At 46.9% G+C, this 19,225-nt stretch overlaps 1 protein-coding gene across 12 annotated transcripts in view; it reads right to left on the bottom strand.

The window, feature by feature from the left end:
* The window catches only part of ERI3 (ERI1 exoribonuclease family member 3), a 123,204-nt gene that overhangs the window by 47,918 nt on the left and 56,061 nt on the right, over positions 1 to 19,225 (bottom strand). For 8 of the 12 annotated variants that reach the window (XM_036255670.1, XM_036255672.1, XM_036255665.1 and 5 more), the window contains one exon: positions 10,042 to 10,114. In XM_036255670.1, coding sequence (XP_036111563.1) covers positions 10,042 to 10,114 — 73 coding nt within the window. Of the gene's footprint in view, positions 1 to 10,041; positions 10,115 to 10,284; positions 10,336 to 18,019; positions 18,060 to 18,912; positions 18,981 to 19,225 lie in introns of those variants that run through there. The other 4 variants (XR_004958879.1, XR_004958881.1, XR_004958880.1 and 1 more) reach the window with 4 other exon arrangements.

Raw genomic sequence — 19,225 nt, 5'->3', positions numbered from 1 at the left:
TCTTGCTGTACGGATACTGAGGCATAGCAGTCTCAGACTGCCCACAGCCAATAATGCTGTAAGAGATAGTGGTCTCTTTCCCTCCCTGCCATCCCAGGCCCATTGAGTCTTTCCTCACGTGGACATAAACGTGGCAGTTTTCTGGAGCTACTGCCTCATTCTTAGAAGGCAGTTTAGGCTGGCTCCTCTCTAGATGTTGGGCAATGGTCCCTTAGTGTGCTTGCTTACTCTGCTTTTCTTCTGGTAAGAGGCATACACACAGCTGGCCTACATCAGTAGCCTAAAAAACCCGAAAAGCACTGTTTGTAGTTCCCCAATCCAGCAAGTTGTTTCCCCCTCCAGGCCTTTGTTCTTGTGCCCCCTGCCTGAAATGCCTTTTCCACCCTGTCTCCTGAAAACTTCCTCTCAAGGCTCAAATCAAGTGTTTCCTTAATGAAACCTCTGTTGACGCTCTCTCCTTCTCCTTTGCACTGGAGGCCACAGAGCACACAAGTTCAGAGCATGATCTCTGCCATCTACTGCCTAGGCGAGTGTGCCTACTCCACACTGACTGCTGAACCTTGTGAAAGGTATGTAACATCTTGTACCTCACTTTCCTCATATGTAAGATGGCTAGTAATTGCACTTAAAGAGTTGTTTGAGGATTGAAGTTAATGTATATAAAGCATTTAGAGCAGCACCTGTTTGTTAATATCTCTACACATGAGGAAACCAAGGTTCTGAGAAGAAAAGTAACTTGCCCAACGTCATAACACAGGTAGGTGACAGAGCCAGCAATTGTCCGAAAGTAAATGTGACTGTACTCCATTGGACAGACACGCATGCTGATGGCAGCTGCCATGAAAGACAATGAGGTGATCGACACTGTTCCTCAGTGAGCTGAGGGTTGGTTAGTCCTGGGATGGGATTAGGCTCCTCCTCCCTGGTGTTCCCTTCTATTCCGCTGGGGAGCCTCTTTTTCCAAGCTCCTGCCCACAAAGGCATGTATGTCTACCTTGAGCTCCTGTCTCCTTCACCCCTGTAGCCAAGATGAGATGACAGTGCGAGGACAAGGGAGGAGCAGAGGCACAGTGCTATCCCTTCAGGCCCAGGATAAGTCTAGGAGTGGGTATTGTTTTTCCTGTTTTACAGAGGAAAATAACAGGCTGAAAGAAGTGAAGTGACTTTCCTAAAACTCCACACTTAGTAAGTCCAGAGTTAAAATTCTAAACAAAGCCTACTGGACTCTACAGACTAAGTTCTGTGTGTGAGATATTAATCATCTTTTAAAAAAAAATATGTTTTCATTGACTTTTTGGACAGAGAGGAAGGGAGAGAGAGATAGAAACATCGATGTGCAAGAGAAACATCGATGTGCAAGAGAAACATCGATGTGCAAGAGAAACATTGATCGGCTGCCTCCTGCACGCCATCCACTGAAATTCAAGCCAGCAACTCAGACATGTACCCTGACTAGGAATAGAACCAGGACCGCTCAGTCCACGGGATGACACTCAATCCACTGAGCCACACCAGCTGGGCAGTGATCTTTTTTTTTTTTTAATATGCTTTTATTAATTTTTAGGGAGAGGGAGATAGAAACATAAATTGGCTGTCCCGTGCACACCTCCTACTGGGGATCATGCTCGCAACCAGATCAGGGCATGTGCCCTGACTGAGAATTGAACCGGTGACCTCTTGTGCATGGGACAATGCTCAACAAACTGAGCCACACCAGCCAGGCTACTCGTTTTTTATAGGTTCAGAGAGGTTAGGGAACTTGCTCCATATCACACAGCTAGTTGACAGCAATATCAGAAGTTTGAACCAGGCTCATCTGGCTCCAAAGCTCTTTCTCTTATACCAGTGCTTTCCAGCCTGTGAGCCATATCCCCAGAGTCCAGTGTTCATACCAAGCATCACCTGAAGACCAAGTGAGAGTGATTCTCACACAGAGCTTTATTATATGTCCAGGCTTATGAACAGATAGATAGTACTGCAATTAATAAAATATAAATCCATTTAAAAAGCCAACCAAATTTACTGTAGCTTTTTTTCATTATGTACTTTCTTTATCATCATACATCTAAAATATAAGTTCCACCAAGTGCTCAAGGGGGAAGGGAATGTCTGTCAAGTTTTCAGACATTACTAAGAGTTCCATGTACTTTGCCTGCCTACCTCCCTAAGAGTTCTCCAAAACCACATTTAAGTACCTTTCTCAAGGTACTTTCTTGATCTTTAGTTACAAAGTCATAATAGAGAAGTGTCTTTTGTGTGAAATAACTGTCTGAAGGTCATTAGTAGCAACAGGAGGCACAATCCCTTCCAGGACTTGAATCCCATGAATGCTAAGAACCAATGCAGCCTCCAGCAAAGAGGACTCAAGTCCCGATCTATGGAAGGAGGGAGTCGGAAGTGAGTTTCTGTCTTTCCTGTCCTGGCCTCCAACTCCATGCCTGCTCACCTGCCAAAGATACATGGTTTTGGGAAAAGAACACACACCTACCTGGGCTCAAATCCTGGTTTTACCTCTTCCTGGTTATGTGCCCTTAGGCAAGTTCTTAACTTCTATAAGTCTATTTGTCTAGGAAATCAGGCAGGGGACTAGACATCTGGACTCTGGAGCTTGCAGTCAAGTCCTACACTCAGTATGGGTCCAACTAATGGTTGTTGATCCCTAGTGTGCGCCAGGCCCAGTGCTGAGCAATGGAATACAGAGATGGGTAGTGTGTAGACCTCAAGCGGCTCAGTCTCGTAGGAAACATAAACATGTAAGCAGATATTCACAAGAGCATGTGAGACACTCAATACAAAGTAATAAAGTCATACAAGGAAGGAGCTGATTAACTATGTCTACCAGAGGTGAGGGAACATCAGTGAAGGCTTCACAGAAGAGGGTTTTGAAGGATGAACAGCAGTTTTTCCAACACGTTAAAAGGGGAAAGGCAATGTAAGCAAAGGGAACAGAATAAGCAAAGGGAAGTGAAACAATTATGTATATTTGAAGAGCAGCAAGAAGTTTGATATGGCTGGAATGTTAGAGAGACAGGAGATGTGAAGATAGGGATGCTACGATGAGCTAGTTCAACCAGGGCCTTGGGTATCTTGCTCAAGAGAAAGGACGGGGGGCCGTCGCCTTCTATACCTATCCTCTTGGCTCTGATGTTCTTCCTGTCAAAATCAGCACACTGCAATGGCACCCTTTCCCAGGCCTTTGATTTAAGAGTTCCTCTCCTGGCCCTGACAGTAAGGCATTTCTGTCCCACAGATTATAACTCACTCTGGGCTATTATTCAGCTCCCCAGCCCTGGCCCTGCTGCAGTTAGTCCAAACATAATATCCTTCATGCATATATTATCTGTCTCCCTATTATCTGGAATCATTTCGGAATTAAATTTCAGTCCTGCAATATTGGCTTCAGGAGCGGCGCGCTTTATGGGCTAGTCAAAGGTTAGAATACCAATCAAAATAACAGTGCCGATGCAGCGAGACATTTTAATATTCCAAAACCCGGTAATTGTAAAAGGACATAATATTTTTTCCCTGATTACCCCAAAGGCAACACATGTTAACAAGGCGAGGGAAGGAGTGAAAGAAATTTCAGAGTTCAGACAGCTGTAAGACATATTTAAAGGAAAAGCCCAGGCAGGGCACTACACCATGGGGACAGGAAGATGAGAAGAAAGGAGACATTCTCTCTAGCCCCAACTGCCCCTGACTTCAAATGCAGCACTGTTCCCTCTGCTACCTCTTGGGACTATATCCCAAGAGCTCATCCCCAAGGGCAGATGTTGCTGAGGGTGGGAGGAAAAGAGAAAGAGCTCACGGTGTGGAGTCTAGAGGCCTGGGTTCTAGTTTCAGCTCTACACTTCAGTAGCCTCCAGCCCCCAAGACCAGCCCCTCCCAGTGTTTCAGCATTAAACCCAGCAGCAAGCTCCAGCTGCTCTCCCACTTGCCCTCTCCTTGTCACATGCCTGTGCCCCCACCTCTCCCTCATTTATACCTGGTGCCTGTATCTTGCCCCCTGTGCATGTATTTCTTCCTAAAGACAGCTAGAAGCCCTATCTTCCTGGCCTCAGAACTGGCTCCTATCAGGAGAGCAGCCTATAATTGCCTACTACCCCACAGACAACGCTCTGTACTTCAGATGCCAAAGACCTGGACCAGAGTCCCAGTCTGGTTCCTACCACTGAGTGGTCCTCCCCCCTCCAAAATATAACCAAACACTTTGCAGAGCCCCTAGATCTTCACACCTCTCTTGATTTTCATTTTTGTTTCGTTCTTGTTTTTTCCAAATTAGCTTCTGAATGGCCCCAGCAGAGGGGCTCTGCAGCAGGCACCATGCAGCTCCCATTCTGTAGAGTCCCAGCTTCTGTCAGGCTGCCTATCACTCATGCAGTTTGATCCCCACACCACCAAAAAGTGACCCAACTGACAGAGTTTCAGATCCTTCCACTTCTGATGGCTTCCCAGCTAGCTTAGCACACTTGCTGGAGCCTCCAATCTGCATCATCCCGACCTGCTGACCTGCCTATGGCCCCCAGCAAAGAACTTCATTAAGGCTGAGAATTTATTCTTCCATAAGCCCTTAATTTATTACTGCACTGATTGGGACTCTGAATGCTCCAAGGTCAGGAAAAGTCGTACTCAATCGCAGACACCAACCCTCCCTTCAGCAGTTTTTCCTGCTGCCACTCCCAGGGGAGGGGGAGGAAGCAGAAATACTTCTTGGAGGGACCCAAGAAGGTCTCTTCCTCCTTACTCTGTCCCAGCTGGTCCCAGCTCCACCCTCCAGAGCACACAGAAATTTCTGCAGGGCATACAGCACAGAAGCCAGAAGAAAAGTGGAGCAGCAATCATCATGCCCTGGTACAGCAGGGTCTGTGAAATTCTAGGTGACCCCCATCCCTACAACTTCTAAGCATGACTGGCTGAGCTCCGTCTGCCTGGACTGACTCAGAATCCTCCTAAGGCTGCATGCCTCCTTCTCCAAAAGCCTATCTGAACAGTTCAGGCATCGGAGGGAATTCCAGACCATTTGTGAATGTATGTGTACAAACTTGCGTGGCTTAGTCTGAATGGACATGAGTTGTGTATATATATGTGCAGGCATGCATTTGTATATACATTTATACCTATGTATCTGTGCATATACAGTGAGTGTATGCATATGTCTGTGTGTGTGTATAATGTGTGCATGTATATGTCCAATAATTCACATCCTTATGAAGGACTCATCTGACCTATTCATTTCTTAACCTCTTATTTACAGTAATAGTCTTCTCTATCCAACCTTAGCTATCCATTTCCATGGGAATACCTTGGAACTTGCCAACACCTATAACTGCCCCATCTCTGAAATCACTAGTTCGGACATCCTACTGTCTAACCATAATCTATTATCCTTCATCTGGCATGTTCAACTACACTGGATATAACTGCTCCTCATCTTACTAGGACCTATCTACTTTTTCTATCAGGCCCCTTGCTGTCTTCTCTTCCTTCAATAACCAGCTTAGATCCCAGAGTCCATCTAGGCAACAACTGTCTTAACAATATCTTCAATTCCTTTGTTCCTTTCATCACACTTCACGGGAAAATATCTACCCTGGATGAATCTAAATGTCTGTCTTCTGTATGCCCACAGCCAAGCAGCTGAGCTCTGCTAAATAAAAGGCATGCAACTGAACAGAGTAGTTCCACTACAAATTAATGTCGTCAGCCTCAACTGAACCTTCAGCACTGCCTAAAATCCTACTATTCTTCTCAAGTCAGCTAACATTTCTATTTACTAAAATTATAGCAATCCTTTTCCACATTCTGCAAACCTTCCCATTTCTCCCTTATTAGTTACCACCAAATGACTCATCTCCTACTTCATAGAGAAAAAGAAAAGCCATCAGATGGGAACTACTTCAACTTGCCATCATCAAACCCACAAGCCTATACCTGCATCTATGTGCACTTATCTTCTCCTTCTACTGTCACAGTGGAAGAAAGCCAATTTCAAGAACCTGGGCTTTCTATCCCATCTCCTTTCTCCCTTTCAGAGACCTCTCTCACTCCTATATTTTCAACCATTCTTTCTCTAATAGTGCCTACAAACAAGTACATATGTCTTCCATCTTAAGCCAAAAACCTGCCTCAACCCCACTTGCCCCATGGCAGCTCTTGCCCTTCCTCTCTCCTTTGAAGCTTCTCTGATGTTTAGTGCCCTTCAATAGCTTCCCCTTACCCTAAGGACAAAGATCAAAGCTAAAGTGTGGCCTACAAGCTCCCCCTCCAGTTTCACCTCATGCGCTCCTCTTCCCCCCATTCACTATGCTTCGGGCAGTCATTCATTCAACAAATAATGATTAGTGGTGAGGATAGAACTAGAACAGTGAACAAAGAGACAAAGTTCTCTGCTCTCACAGCACTTACACTCTAGTTCCATGAGGCTGCCAGGCTTCTCCTCACCTCAGAGTCTTGCCACATACGTAGCCAATTCCTGAGATACCCTGCATATCTCAGCTTAGCCACCCTTCCTCAGGGAACCATTCTCTGATCCCATAGGTCAGGTTCGCTTTATGAAACAATCCCATGACTCTGAACTTTTTAGTGTTACAACACAATGAAAATTACTTACTATCCATCTTTTCTGTTATATCTCCAGGGCCTAGCACAGTATTTGGAACACAGAAGCACTCAAGAATATGTTTACTGATGAAGATGTGTATGTTTATTTATATGCTTGTGTCTTTACACCCTATGAATATGTTTGTACAAACACATTTATGTCTGTGTATTTCCATATATTCCTGCAGGAGGTGAATATGTGTGTACTTATGTATGGGTACCTATAAATATTTTTGGGTATGCCCACTTGGATGTATGCATCTGCATGACCACACATGTGCACATTTGTGTGTGTGTGTGTTTTCTTCTGGCCCCTCAGTGTCAGCTCTAACCTCCTGGAGGGAGCTAAGAGCAGGGCCTCAAGTCCTCTCTAAGCTGACAGTTCAATAAGAATATAAGATCATTCAATGACACTCCAAATGTCAGCAAACATTGGCTTGCTCCACTCTGCTACAGGGGAAGTAGGTGGAGGCAGGCGATATGGAAACCTGGTCACTGAAAAGCTGCTCTTCCCTGATGTAATCCACACCATTTCTGGACAGGAGAGGGCAGCTGAAAGACAACATTTTGCCTCTTCTCAGATTAGAGGCCTTAGGAAATGGGGATGGTGAATTCAGTCCCAGTTGCTCATTTACTAGGCAGGTCTAGGAGGCCAAACAGACCAGAACCCTCCCCACTTTTTTAATGGAGCAAAGCTCTGTAGAGGAGTTGAGGAGGAGAGGAGAAGGAAAGGAAGGAGGGACAAAGTAAGATGAAGGACAGGACAGGACCCCGTAGGCAACCAGAGTGTGGGTCACATATGAAAAAAGAAGGCGTGGAGTAAGGCTTTTGCATAATACCCCCACAAGCTTGGCAATGACCCCTGTGGCTTTGCTTATTGTTACTCTTTTCAAGGGAGCAGGTATCTTTGTACAGCCTACACTAAGTAATATAGTATAAAGGTCAGAAAGATCACCATGTCCCTGACCTCCAGGGCCTGCAGCCTCCCTAATTTGAATGGCTGCTAGCAAGGACTGAACCAAAGTCTGGAATTAAGACATCTCTCCTGTTGGGCTTTCAAGCAAAGCTGCAACATGATGGAGCTGAAGGGCAGAAAGGAAGGGGTTAGACCTCTTATTTTTCTTCAACCTCCTAAGTTGACCTCCTAAGAGGCAATCACAAGGTCAACTGGGAACAGAGTCTTCAGTTTCTCCTTGTGCCCATTCCCACTCTATGGCTGAGAACCAAGCTGAACAGGCTCAGGACAGCCCACCTCCACCTCCAGCAGCACCAAGTTAGCCCTAAGTGGCAAGATTACCACACAGGTCAGCTGTTTTCCTGCCTTTCTGCCAAGGAACCTAAAGGCAGGGAGCTATCCATATACCAAAAAGTCTAGTGAACTTCACAGAGCAATTGTTCATGGTCAGCGCCTGCCTTGCCTGGCCGGGCCTTCACATTGCATTTGCCAAGGCCAGCAAGCAGCCTCAGATGCACTCTGACAGCTGGCACGCTGTCTTCTGGGAGCTCTGGCCTAACCACACCCGCACATGCAACCCTGTCAAGTCCCTGTCACAGGCCTCTATAGAGCCAGCTCTCAACAACCAGTCAGCCAGCCAGCAATCATTCACAGAGCACATATTCTGATCTGGCCACTGGGGACACAGAAAAGAACCAGATTCAGTCTCTGTGCTCCAGACAGACAGGTCTGCAAGGAAACACACACAGACTCTGTTTCAACACTCAAAGACCCAAAGTTTCAAGGAGCCTCAAGGGAAGAGACTGACTGCTCAGCAGAGGTGATACCTGGGCTGAATCTTCAAGGAGAGGGACTATGCCTGATGAAGATGACTGGGGGGCACCTCAGAGAGAGAGAAGGTTGCAGGCCAAATGCCAAAGTTAGCACGGAGCCTGGCCTCCTCAGCCAAAGGTGACAGGTGGTGGTAAGTAGCTGTTGTTCAGGAGTACGGGGGATAGGCAAGAGAGGTGGATAAGGGGTCAAAGTACAAACAAGCCTGCCCAGCCTGTATGGCTCAATGGATTGAGCGTTGTCCCATGGACTGAGAGGTCCCAGTTCGATTCCCATCCAAGGCACAAGCCAGGGTTTCAGGCATGATCCCCAGTAGGGGGCGTGCAGGAGGCAGCTGATTGATATTTCTCTCTCACATCAATGTTTCTATTTCTCTCTCCCTTCCTCTCTAACAAAAATCAATAAAAACATATTTTTTAAAAAGTACAAACAAACCAGAGTGTAGAGGACCTTCATACTGTGGAAAAGCAAAGGAATTCACAAATGTTGCCACAAATAACGGCTGCCCTGAGACCTATGGAACAAAGTCCAAGGTCATTCTCTCTCACTCTTCCTTCACACGCTCACTTAGCTCCAGCCCCACACACACCAAAAGCACATCGCTCCCCTTGCCTGGAAAGCTTCTGTTCCTCAAATCCATATCTCACTTCCCTTGAGTATGCCCAGTTCAAGACCCAAATCCTTACAATCCCAGCCTGACCCTCTAATAACCTCTCTTCTCGGAGCCCCCTGGGAGCCACTACTCCAACCCCTTATGTGTTCTCCCTTCTCTGAACTTCTTGGTGGCATGGGGTTCCTAAGACTGCCCCTGGGCTATTGCTTTGACATTAGAAGGATTTATGGGGATGAGCCTCCCTAGTGGACTGGGCCTCCTAGAGCCAGGATCCCACTTGAGCAAGGATCTGGGGAGTCTATTTCTACACCTACTTTCTTCTGCTTACCTAGGAATTATAGCACACACTAGGATAGGACAGTTTTCTGAGTGATTCATTCTCTGCCACAGCCCACTTTCCCAGTTACATGGGGTCCCTCCCAGCCCACCGCCTCAGCCCTCCCCAGGTGCTTGCCGCTACATCAGTGCTAGAATCCTCCTTCATGCTCAAAGGGAACTGGGCTGTAGTTTCCGTGGCCCTTTTCATGTGAGCAAGGCTCTGCTGTGGCTAGGCAGGGCCAAAGCCAGCCTGAACCACCTCTGCCTCCCAACCAGAGGAAGAGACCAGGCCAGTCAGGAGGGTCAGAGGCCACACTCATGATCACATCAAAGGGGACTTTCCCAGGGACTCAGCTAGCACCACATCTCTCCTACAGGTAATATAGCTCAGCCCAGAAATTCAGCTCTGAGCAAGAACTTGGAAAATATCCTTAATTAGAACTTCTCTGCACATCAGGGTGATACCAAACAGGAAAGTGTCACACTCCACTCAGCAGCCTGGTTCCCCCAAGAAGCTCTCCACTCCCAGAAATAACCACAATGTCCCAGTGCACATTAGCTAGGGAAGAGGAAAGAGGGATGTTGAGAAAAGAGAAAACAAAAAGGAGAGACAAGAACAACAACAACAAAAAAGAATAGAAATGAGAAAAGAAAGCAAGAGATGGGAGATCTGAGGCACAGGAGAACCAGATGGAAGTACCCAAGTGGAGCTCAGACACAGTACCTTTTTCAGATTAATCCACTGCTTGAAGTAATCTGCCACTGGCAAGCCCAAGTACTGGCACTGGCCCGGAAGCCTACAAGAAAGGAAGAGAAAATAAGAAGTTGTGCACACCCATGTTCCAGGTATAGAGTTTTAAGCTAGGAAATTCAACACAGAGTCTATAGACAAATAGACCTCAAAAGGCTAACCCATTAGCCATGGGTCCAACCATGCAAAAAGAGGCAACCCACCTCCAGCACCCTGGCCACCGGGCTCCAGATCCGGATCTCAGATCCAAATGCGAATACCTGAAGACTATTCAAAATAACATCAGCAGCTACTATTTTTTGATGGCCTACAATATGCGAAGCATCTTACAAAAAATTTCACATTATTCTTCGGAATGGTGCTATGAGGTAGGTACTGTGGCCTACATTTTACAGATGAGAAAATGAGACTCAGAGGGTTACCTAAGATCCCACAACTAAAAAAAAAATGGCAGTACCAAAAACTGAACCCAGGTCTGTCTCACTCCAAAGCCTATGTTCTCCCCAGTGCACTAGCTTCTCATTTTGTTACAGCAGAGAGGCAGAGATATAATTCATGACGAGAGAAAGAGCACATGATTTAGAAATAGCTGGGCAGGGACTTCCATTCACATTTAAGTCTCTAGCAATAGGCTTTCTGCAGATACAGACCATGCAAAAGAAGAGAAGAGGTCAAAATTTAAGCCAAGAGTCAGTTCTTGTTTTTCTTTAAATTATAATTTATAAACTGTCTCCCCTTCTAGCTGATGATGCCACTTTACTCACACAAATCCATTCACTCAAACATATGCTGATGTTTAGTAAGAGTCAGGAACTTAGGACTCAAAAAGTAAAATGTAACTCCTGCCCATAGAGCTCACAGTTTGTTCAGTGGAACGGACAATAAGAGAAATAAACAAAACAGCCTTAACTTGGAGCACTGGGGTACATGGAAGGATGGAGGAAGATACTAGAAATAGCAGATGGGGAAGGTCACAGAGTTTTCTTGCTAAGAGAAGAGATTAGCCACAGGCAATAAAGAACCTTTGAAGAGTTGTGGTACACAATGATTGTTCCGAGACAACAAAAACAATACACTAAAACAAGCTAGATAGTAGCCAGGAGACTAGACAGTAGTCATAGAAATAACAAGCAAGCAATAGATACTGGAGATGTAAAGGATGACTGAAGGGATGTGGGGCCAAATGAGAGAAAGCAGTAGAACCCAATTCAAAGGTTTATGTCTTGGCTAGCTTCATGCTACTCGCTAAGATAGATGAGACAGGGGTAGGGAGAGCATACTGGACACCCAGAGCAGACCAACATTTAGCCAATTTTATTATTGTTTTTAAATTGTCTGTGTACCCTCTTTCTGCCCAAACCAGGGTGGACTGCTCCCACTATCTCACCCCAGTATACCCCTGGAAGGAGACATGAGTTTGGGAATGCAGCCTTAGGTAGATGCCTGCCTGACACATGGTAAGCACTCAGTGTGAGGTGCCTAGGAGACTTTGGGCAGTAGGGTGATGCCTAAGAGGCAGCTGGATATCTAGTTTTAAAGAGAGGTCTGGACTGGACATACAAAATGCTGTATCATTAATGTAATTTAAGTAAAATTAAAGCCATGAGAATAGATTAAGTTACCTGAGAAGAATATGGAATGAGAGGAGCAGAGGGCCCATGTCTCCTAGTTTTACTGAGCTAAAATGAAACCAGGCCAACCCTACCAGACCATTACCATAAACAAGAAACTCACTGCTTCAGCTCTAATTTTGGACTCCTTCCATTCTTAGCGAATCCTTCCTTAATAGTAAACTAAAATCTGTCTGCTTGTACCTTCCACCCTGAGTATGTCTTTAGAAGCCACAGAGGTTGAGACTTCCATCTCTGCTGTGTAGAACCCTCCCAAGATCTGAAAGTCCAGGAAGCTGTCCCCAGAGTTCCCTTCTCCAGGTCACACACCCTCAGCTCCTTTAAGAATTCCACAGGAGCTCTGGCCCGTTTGGCTCAGCGGTTAGAGCGTCAACCTGCGGTCCTGAGAGACCCGGGTTCGGTTCCCGCTAAGGGCACGTACCTCGGTTGCAGTTTGTCCCCGGCCCTAGTTGGGTCGTGCAGGTGGCAACCACTCGACGTGTCCCTTTCACGTCGATGTTTCTCTCTCTCTCTCTCTCTCTCTCTCCCTCCCACTCTATCTGAACAAAAAAATGGAGAAATGTCCTCAGGTGAGGGTAAAAAAAAAAAAAGAATTCCGCAGGAGACTGCTCTGTCTGTGGAGTAGCCCATTCTCTGTCTCACTGCTTCACTAATAAACTCTTTTTCACTTTAAATTAAAAAAAAAAAAAAAATCCACAGGAGATAATGTACCATGAGTTAGAACTCACCCAACCCATCCCCATTCCTAGAGGGAAGGACTGTTGGATCTTTTTCAGGGTATAAGTTACCCAAAGTCACACATGCTCTTTTGACTCCATGTCACATCCCCTGTGGTCAACCTAAACTACAGTGAAAGCAAGCTGCGAGCTTCCCCTTTCTGGGCTTCTGTACAGGGTCGGGCAAAAGTCATTTACAGTTGTTCATTATTCAGTAACTAATAACTAATAATACAAGAATAAACACTGTGTTTTGTGTACTCACAACTGTAAAACTACTTTTGTCCCATCCTGTATATAACTGATTTTTTAGCTTAAAATGCAGGTCATTAGTGTCAAATACCATAGAGTAGTCAAGTAAGATGAGAGCTGAGACAAACCCCAATAATTTGGCATCAGTGGGGTGGTGGGAACAGAAGGTAGCCTGCAACATGTTTAAGAGTGAGTAAGAGATAAGAAAGTGGAAACTACAAGAGCAAACTCCTTTTTTTTAGGAGGGTTGGCAATGAGAATCCAGTTGAGATGACTGATTCCACCCCAGAAAGTTTCAGGACAGTTTAGTCTTCCCTCCATTCCTCTTCAGTTATTTGACAGACACTAACAGGAAGTTGATCCCCATGTGTCAAGCAGTATAGTAAGGATTTGCTTTTCTAAGACCTGAGATATTTTACCTGAAGGGAAGGTTCTTCTCAAACATCCAGGAGGCACAGTGACATTAACCACAACCAGTCAATTTCCTAGAAGGGAAATTCTGCTGAGGTCAAGATGATGAAGGGGTATCTAGGTAGGAAGTGCCCGTGTGGGAGCCAAGAACAAAGAATACAAGAAAATCAGGCAAGGTTTTGAAGGAGGAAAGGTAGCCTTAGGAGCTAGAATGAGATTGCCTAAGAAGCAGAACTGTAATGTTTGGGTAATTTTCTTATTTCCTTCCATTTTTCTTTCATGTTCCTTATTCTTACTATTTGTGAAAATGCTTGCTGAGCTCAGCTACTTTTGAAAAATCACATTAAGGACTGTAAGTGAGGGGGGCCACTGGAATCAGCAGAATCTGCAAAGGAACAGTCAGGCGGACTAGCCAGCAAAGGGCAGAGGTCCTGGGGCACCAACTGTGTTCTCCCTTAGCTAACCCCGGTGCCCTGATTCTTTTAGTTGACACAGGCCAGGAATCTTATTGGCTACACCTAGCCCTGGGGTAGGGGGAGGCTGCTACTTTGGCAAGATTTCTAAAGTAGTTATCAGCTATACACATTCCTATCCAAGTAATAAGGGTCTCTCTAGCTCAGCAGAATTCTGCCTGCTCCTGGGGACACTGAGGACAGACTAGACAGACAGATTGTCATGTTGGATATTTAGCTTCAAGTATGGCTCAGCAGCAATCCTCAGTGCTGTCTGTGCCCCATGGCTGACTGAGGCAGAGGAGAAGGGACTATCACTCACTCAGGGCTCCAGTCACCTGCAGCTATATACACAGTTTGTAGACTCACAAGCATTCAGTTGTTGAGTCCTCTAGCCTGTAGTTGGTCCTAGCCCTATGACTTCAAGACACAAGCAGTACAGATGTAGCAGGGCCCATGATCATCTTCACAAGAGACACAGAGCCAAATGTCAACCTGAATGCTCAGGTGCCTCATGGGAAGACAGCTACACATTTCTATGACAGAACCCTATCCCAGCTTAGAGTGCACCAAGAGAGGAACCTGTGAAGAAGATGGGTTTGAGAAGTCACTATCCCCTACACAGAAGAGGAAACTGAGACCCAGAGAAGAAAAAGGATTGCTTGACCATAAAACAAGCCAAGGGAAGAACTAGAAATGGAATCTAAGTCTTCTGATTACACAAGGCATCAGGTATGTAGACGCACTCAGAGCTCTTCACAGTCCCTAGAGCCTTAGAGAAGCAGGTAAGCATGGTGGTCACTGCTCAGGGTCACACTTGGGTCCAAGGTTCTTCAGATCCTACAGCTAGGGCCAGTGGGTACATGGGTCCACCAATTTGGAAAGTAAAAGAGTAAAAATCCCCCTGGCCAAGGGGTCTGAATGCTGTGAGTTCCTACCAGATACTGATCCCAAGAAAAGAGCCACTGGCAGTGGGCCCTGGACTAGCCTGCGGGCATGAACGTGCAGGCAGGTTTATGGTGCCCAGGTCCCCATGCAGCTGGAATCACTGGGCACAAAGCTCCTCAACTGCCCAAACATCATCTGGCCATACTTATTACTGTTGCCCAATGAAATTTTATGCACCGAGTCCACAGGTGTGATTTCCCCTTCTTTATGAGGGTCGGAATGACATCACTGATAGCCAATAGAAAAGAGCCAATTATGTCCAGGCCATAAAAAAGAATGGGATTTTTTTCAACCAAATCAAAACTTCCTTCAGTTTCATGAATGCAAGGGGCTCCCTTTAAGGAAGGGCCCCCAATCCTGCCTGTGGACTCTAAACTGAGGGATATGATCGCTTTCCAAATACTGTGGGGTTTAGGGCCAGACCTCCGCCTTTGGTATTTAACATATGGCCCTGCTCTTATCACACTAGACCCCTAGAGTCATCAAAACAGAACATCAAACCCTACCCTGCCCTCAGACACCTGATTGGCTCCTTGCTACTCCATCCAGGAGAAAAGTTGGGAAAGACGGGATATTCCTCAAGTTCTCTTATTATCCTTTCAAGTAACAAAGCAGAGAGCCCTCCCTGCTCAGAAAAAAGAGAACAGTGGGAGGACAGGGGAGTGAAAAACTGCCCCCCAACAAGTGTACAGCACAAAGCAAAAGGAGCCCGGCCTTCCCTACCCACCCCTCATCCAGCCCCACCACCTGCAGCCCAGCACTCGGGCTCGGTCCAGACAGCCCTGATGGCAAACAGGTGTGACTAGCTGGGCGCCAGCCAAGGCAGGGGACTAGCTCATTAAGGGAACGCCACCCGCGCTAATGGGTATGCGCAGGATGAAGCCATTGTGAGCAGGAGCTCAGCTTTGAAGATTAGGTCAAGCAGAGCTGGGGGGCTCTGCTAGAACTGCTAGTCTTGAGTCAAGGAGGCCAGCAGCATCCATGGAGGTCTGACAGACAGACTGGCAGACACCAACAGCTAGGACCACAGGAGAGCAGGCACCAGTACTAGAAAAGGTCATGGGCACTATTCCTTCTGTGTTTCCTCTATGCCAGTCTCAGAGGCAACCCCAAATCAGGGAGATGCATGCCGCTCTAACTTTTAGCAGATTCAAGCCTGTAAAGAGGAGGTCAGCCAAATCTGGAGCCATATTTGACCCCTTTCTGCCTCTCTGAAAAGGCCGTGGGACCCAAACCTTGGAGTGACATAGGCTGTCAGTTTTGGTGTCCAAAAGCTCTAGGACATGCACATACTGCTCACCTGCCAGGGTAATCTACTTTGTCCAGTTTGATATGCAGAAAAAGGGGAGTGTTGAGGAGCAAAGGAGAAGAACAGGGAGAAAGGCTGTTTTCTTTAAGGTCCGGACCACTGAGGCAGGGAATGCCTAGCCTGGGGAAGGAGTTGGCCAATAGATCCAGCTAAACAGCCAAATGGAAACTCCACAAGGGGACACATATGAGGGGTGGGTGGGGTATGATTCCATGCAAGGTCTCTCCACTTGCTCATTCCAATATGAACATTCCCACAGAATGTTGTTGCTGGCTGCCCTACATCTTAGAACTGCCACACTTCCTAGGCTTCTTCCCAGGTCCTGAAGCTGAGCCTCAGGAAAGGTTCCATTCCCACTGGGTCTCAGTCTGGGACTCCTACCTAGTCAGCGCCTCCTGTTAGCAGGGTGTGAGTCTGCATCCAGCATGAGCAGGCAGTCCCAGCTGAGGCCACACTGGGCTGGGACACAGCTCTTTGTCCCTCCTGTTTCTGTTCCCCCACCCACAGGAAATAAACAGACCCGGGTGATAAACGGCCCACCTTTCACGATCACTTTTCCTCAAGTTGAGGAGAGTAGCTGGTGATGGATGGGCTGGAATTTGGTTATCAGGAAGGGCTGTCAGCCAAAGGTGCCTATCTCCTCCCCCACCACGCAGGGCATCATTACACTGTGGCATCGACGTAAAATATGAGCAAGGGGAGGGAAGGGATAAAGAGGGAAGGCTGGGCTTCTACATGAAGCAAATTGAGCAACAATGAGAGCAGGCACGAGGCTGGGACGTTAGTTATCTGCCTGTGACACCTTTTATCTCTGCACAAATTGGTCCTTCCTCCCCCACTGCAGCCTCTTATACAAACAGAGGCAGGCACAATGTGTCACCACTGCAATAGCGTAGCAATTTAACCCGAATTAGTGAGGGGGTCAAGCCAGGAAATAGGGGTTTCTCATTTCAACAGGTTCCTTAGTCTCTGCTCTGAACCAGCATATTGGGGGGGGGAGGGTAGAGAGAAAGCAGACTCATAATTGAATTCACTCACTTGGCCGCTGCTGATGTATAAAAAATTAATGCTTGAGCCTCCTACTTATCAAAGTCAGTTAGTTTCCATCTCACCTGCGAGATGGCACCATGGTGGAAGACACAGCCTGGGCCACCCTTGGTAGGCCGAGCCTCCAGTGCTATCAGCCATAGCAGGATTGGCAACAACAGAAGGGAGATAAAGGCACTATCCATAGACAGTAGCCTCATGCCAGCAACCCCTTCTAGAAGCCCAAAGGACAGAATTCAGGGTGGGATAAGATGGGGGTGAAGGGGGTTACAGGAAGTGATCACATTAAAGACAACACTGGACAGTTCAAGAATACACTTGAGTCTATAGGCAGAAAAGGCATTCTGGTTCCACCCTCCACCAGATGTCCAGGGTGTTTTTACCAGCAACCCCTCTCTGCCCCCAGATGCACACACACTGTTGTGCTGAAACTGAGGAAGCCAATGGCAGCACTGATGGCACTGACAAGGCTGAAAAAGCAGGGAGTGGAGTAGCCTGGTCTAATCTCCAGTGATTCCCCCACTGCAGAGCCTGGGGCCAAAAAAGCCCCTGATGAGGGGCAGGGTGGGGAAGAAAGAGTGCAGTACAGCCCCCAACCAGCACATGGCTCTGCCACACTAAGAGAATGTGGTCAAGTGACCATGTGTCTTTAGGCAGGTTACATCACCTCTCTGCCCTACTCTGTGATGGTTCAAGGAGCCAGCCAAGGAAAACATTGTATAAATAAGCATGCACAGAAGGATTCTGGCTGTAAGAAGGTCAGCTGAGACCAAACCTGCAACAACTTTTGAAGATGCTTCCAGGCCACCTGCATTGAGAAGACAGTGCCTTAGTCAGGTATTGGATACTGGAGAAACTACTGAGGATGACAGTCAAAGGGGAAGTTCCAGAACCACTCAACAGTTGCAAAAATGAATTCCAAGAAGCTTGGGGATGAGAGGAGAAGTTGTGGATGGAGGAGGCACCTTGGGAGTCATTCTTCAAATCCAAATATCAGGGAACAAAAGTTAAGGCCCCGATCTAGACACAAAATGAGAGAACTTCCTACCTCAATTGCCACCACCTATTTACAGGTATCACTGAGACCCAGGACCTTCAAGGGGCAGAGGCCAATCAAGCCTGATTCCCATACTCAGGTAGCTTCCAGGTCAACCCAGAAGACAGCCACAGCATGAAATGTAATGATGGCTCCAGGACAGATTACCGAGTAAGGGCCATCTCATTCCTGGTGATGGAAGGACAAAGTTAGGGGGCACTTACAAGACCTTTCCTTGAAAAGACACACACACACACACACACACACACACACACACACACACACACACACAGGCTGTCACTCTGTGCTTCTCTGTCTGCCCACAGCCCTGGGAGAAGACACTACTGACTTCTCAGCTCACTTTGCCCCACACATGCCCCCATCCTCTGGGACAGCTGCAGGTTACAATTCCAACCACAGGCTTCAGAAAGATGATACACTCACTGGAGCCTGCAAAGGGTCAGGAGAGAGTACTGTTTGAAATACCAGTGTGACAGCTGGCTCCTTGTCTGTCTCTTCTTCCCCCACCCTCCTCCCCAAACTTGTCATGGTACAAGAAGTCTATAAGCATCCCATCAGCTTTAAATATCAGTGTGCGTGAAGCAGGAGCACAAGAGCGAGGGAGCGGGAAGCAGACAGCGAGTGCCTCTGTCGCCACTGCCTGTCAGGGAACACTAATGAATTTCACTACCAGCAAGCTATGCTTCAGATGGGGGGAAGTTTTCTAGGGAGAACTCTCACAGTATTAAAACATCTTTCCCAAAGCCCTGTTAATAAATGTCATTGCAGAGGGTCTGCCACTAGGACTTCAAGGCAAGGGAGGGGTTGGACAAGCCCTAAAATCCTCCCAAACAGGAAGAGCAGTGCAAGTGTGAGGCTGGAGGGAGCCTGCTGAGACCCACAGATAGGAGGGTGACCACCATCACCCATACTCATTCATAACGGCCTATGATGCTTGTTTGAGAGAACCAGGATACGGAGGAAAGGCCTCAGGCAGGGGGAGATTACCAGCTGTGCCTTCCTGGGCAGACTTACTACCTACCCCACTTCTCATCAATTTCAGCCAAGTCACTTCACAGACAGGCAGGGGCTCCAGATCATCCTTCAGACCTAGGGGAGGTGGGGTGAGGAAACTCTAGCACCAGTCCCAACAGGAAGCTACTTCCTCTACAGATGTCAGGAGCTAGAGCTTATTATAATCTCCATTTTACAGATGAGAAAAGGGAGGTTCAGAGTAGTAATTTGACTTTCCCAAGATTCTACAGCTAGTAAGTAGTAGAGCCAGGACTGGAACCCAGGTCTCTCTCTCTCTCTCTCTCTCTCTCTTTTCCAATCCTCACCCAAGGATATTTTTT

This window comes from Molossus molossus, unplaced genomic scaffold (genome assembly GCF_014108415.1).
Source record: "Molossus molossus isolate mMolMol1 unplaced genomic scaffold, mMolMol1.p scaffold_m16_p_12, whole genome shotgun sequence".
In the NCBI taxonomy this organism is placed as follows: domain Eukaryota; kingdom Metazoa; phylum Chordata; class Mammalia; order Chiroptera; family Molossidae; genus Molossus; species Molossus molossus.
The sequence above is the reverse complement of the archived record's forward strand: the minus strand, read 5'-3'. Positions and strand labels throughout refer to the sequence as shown.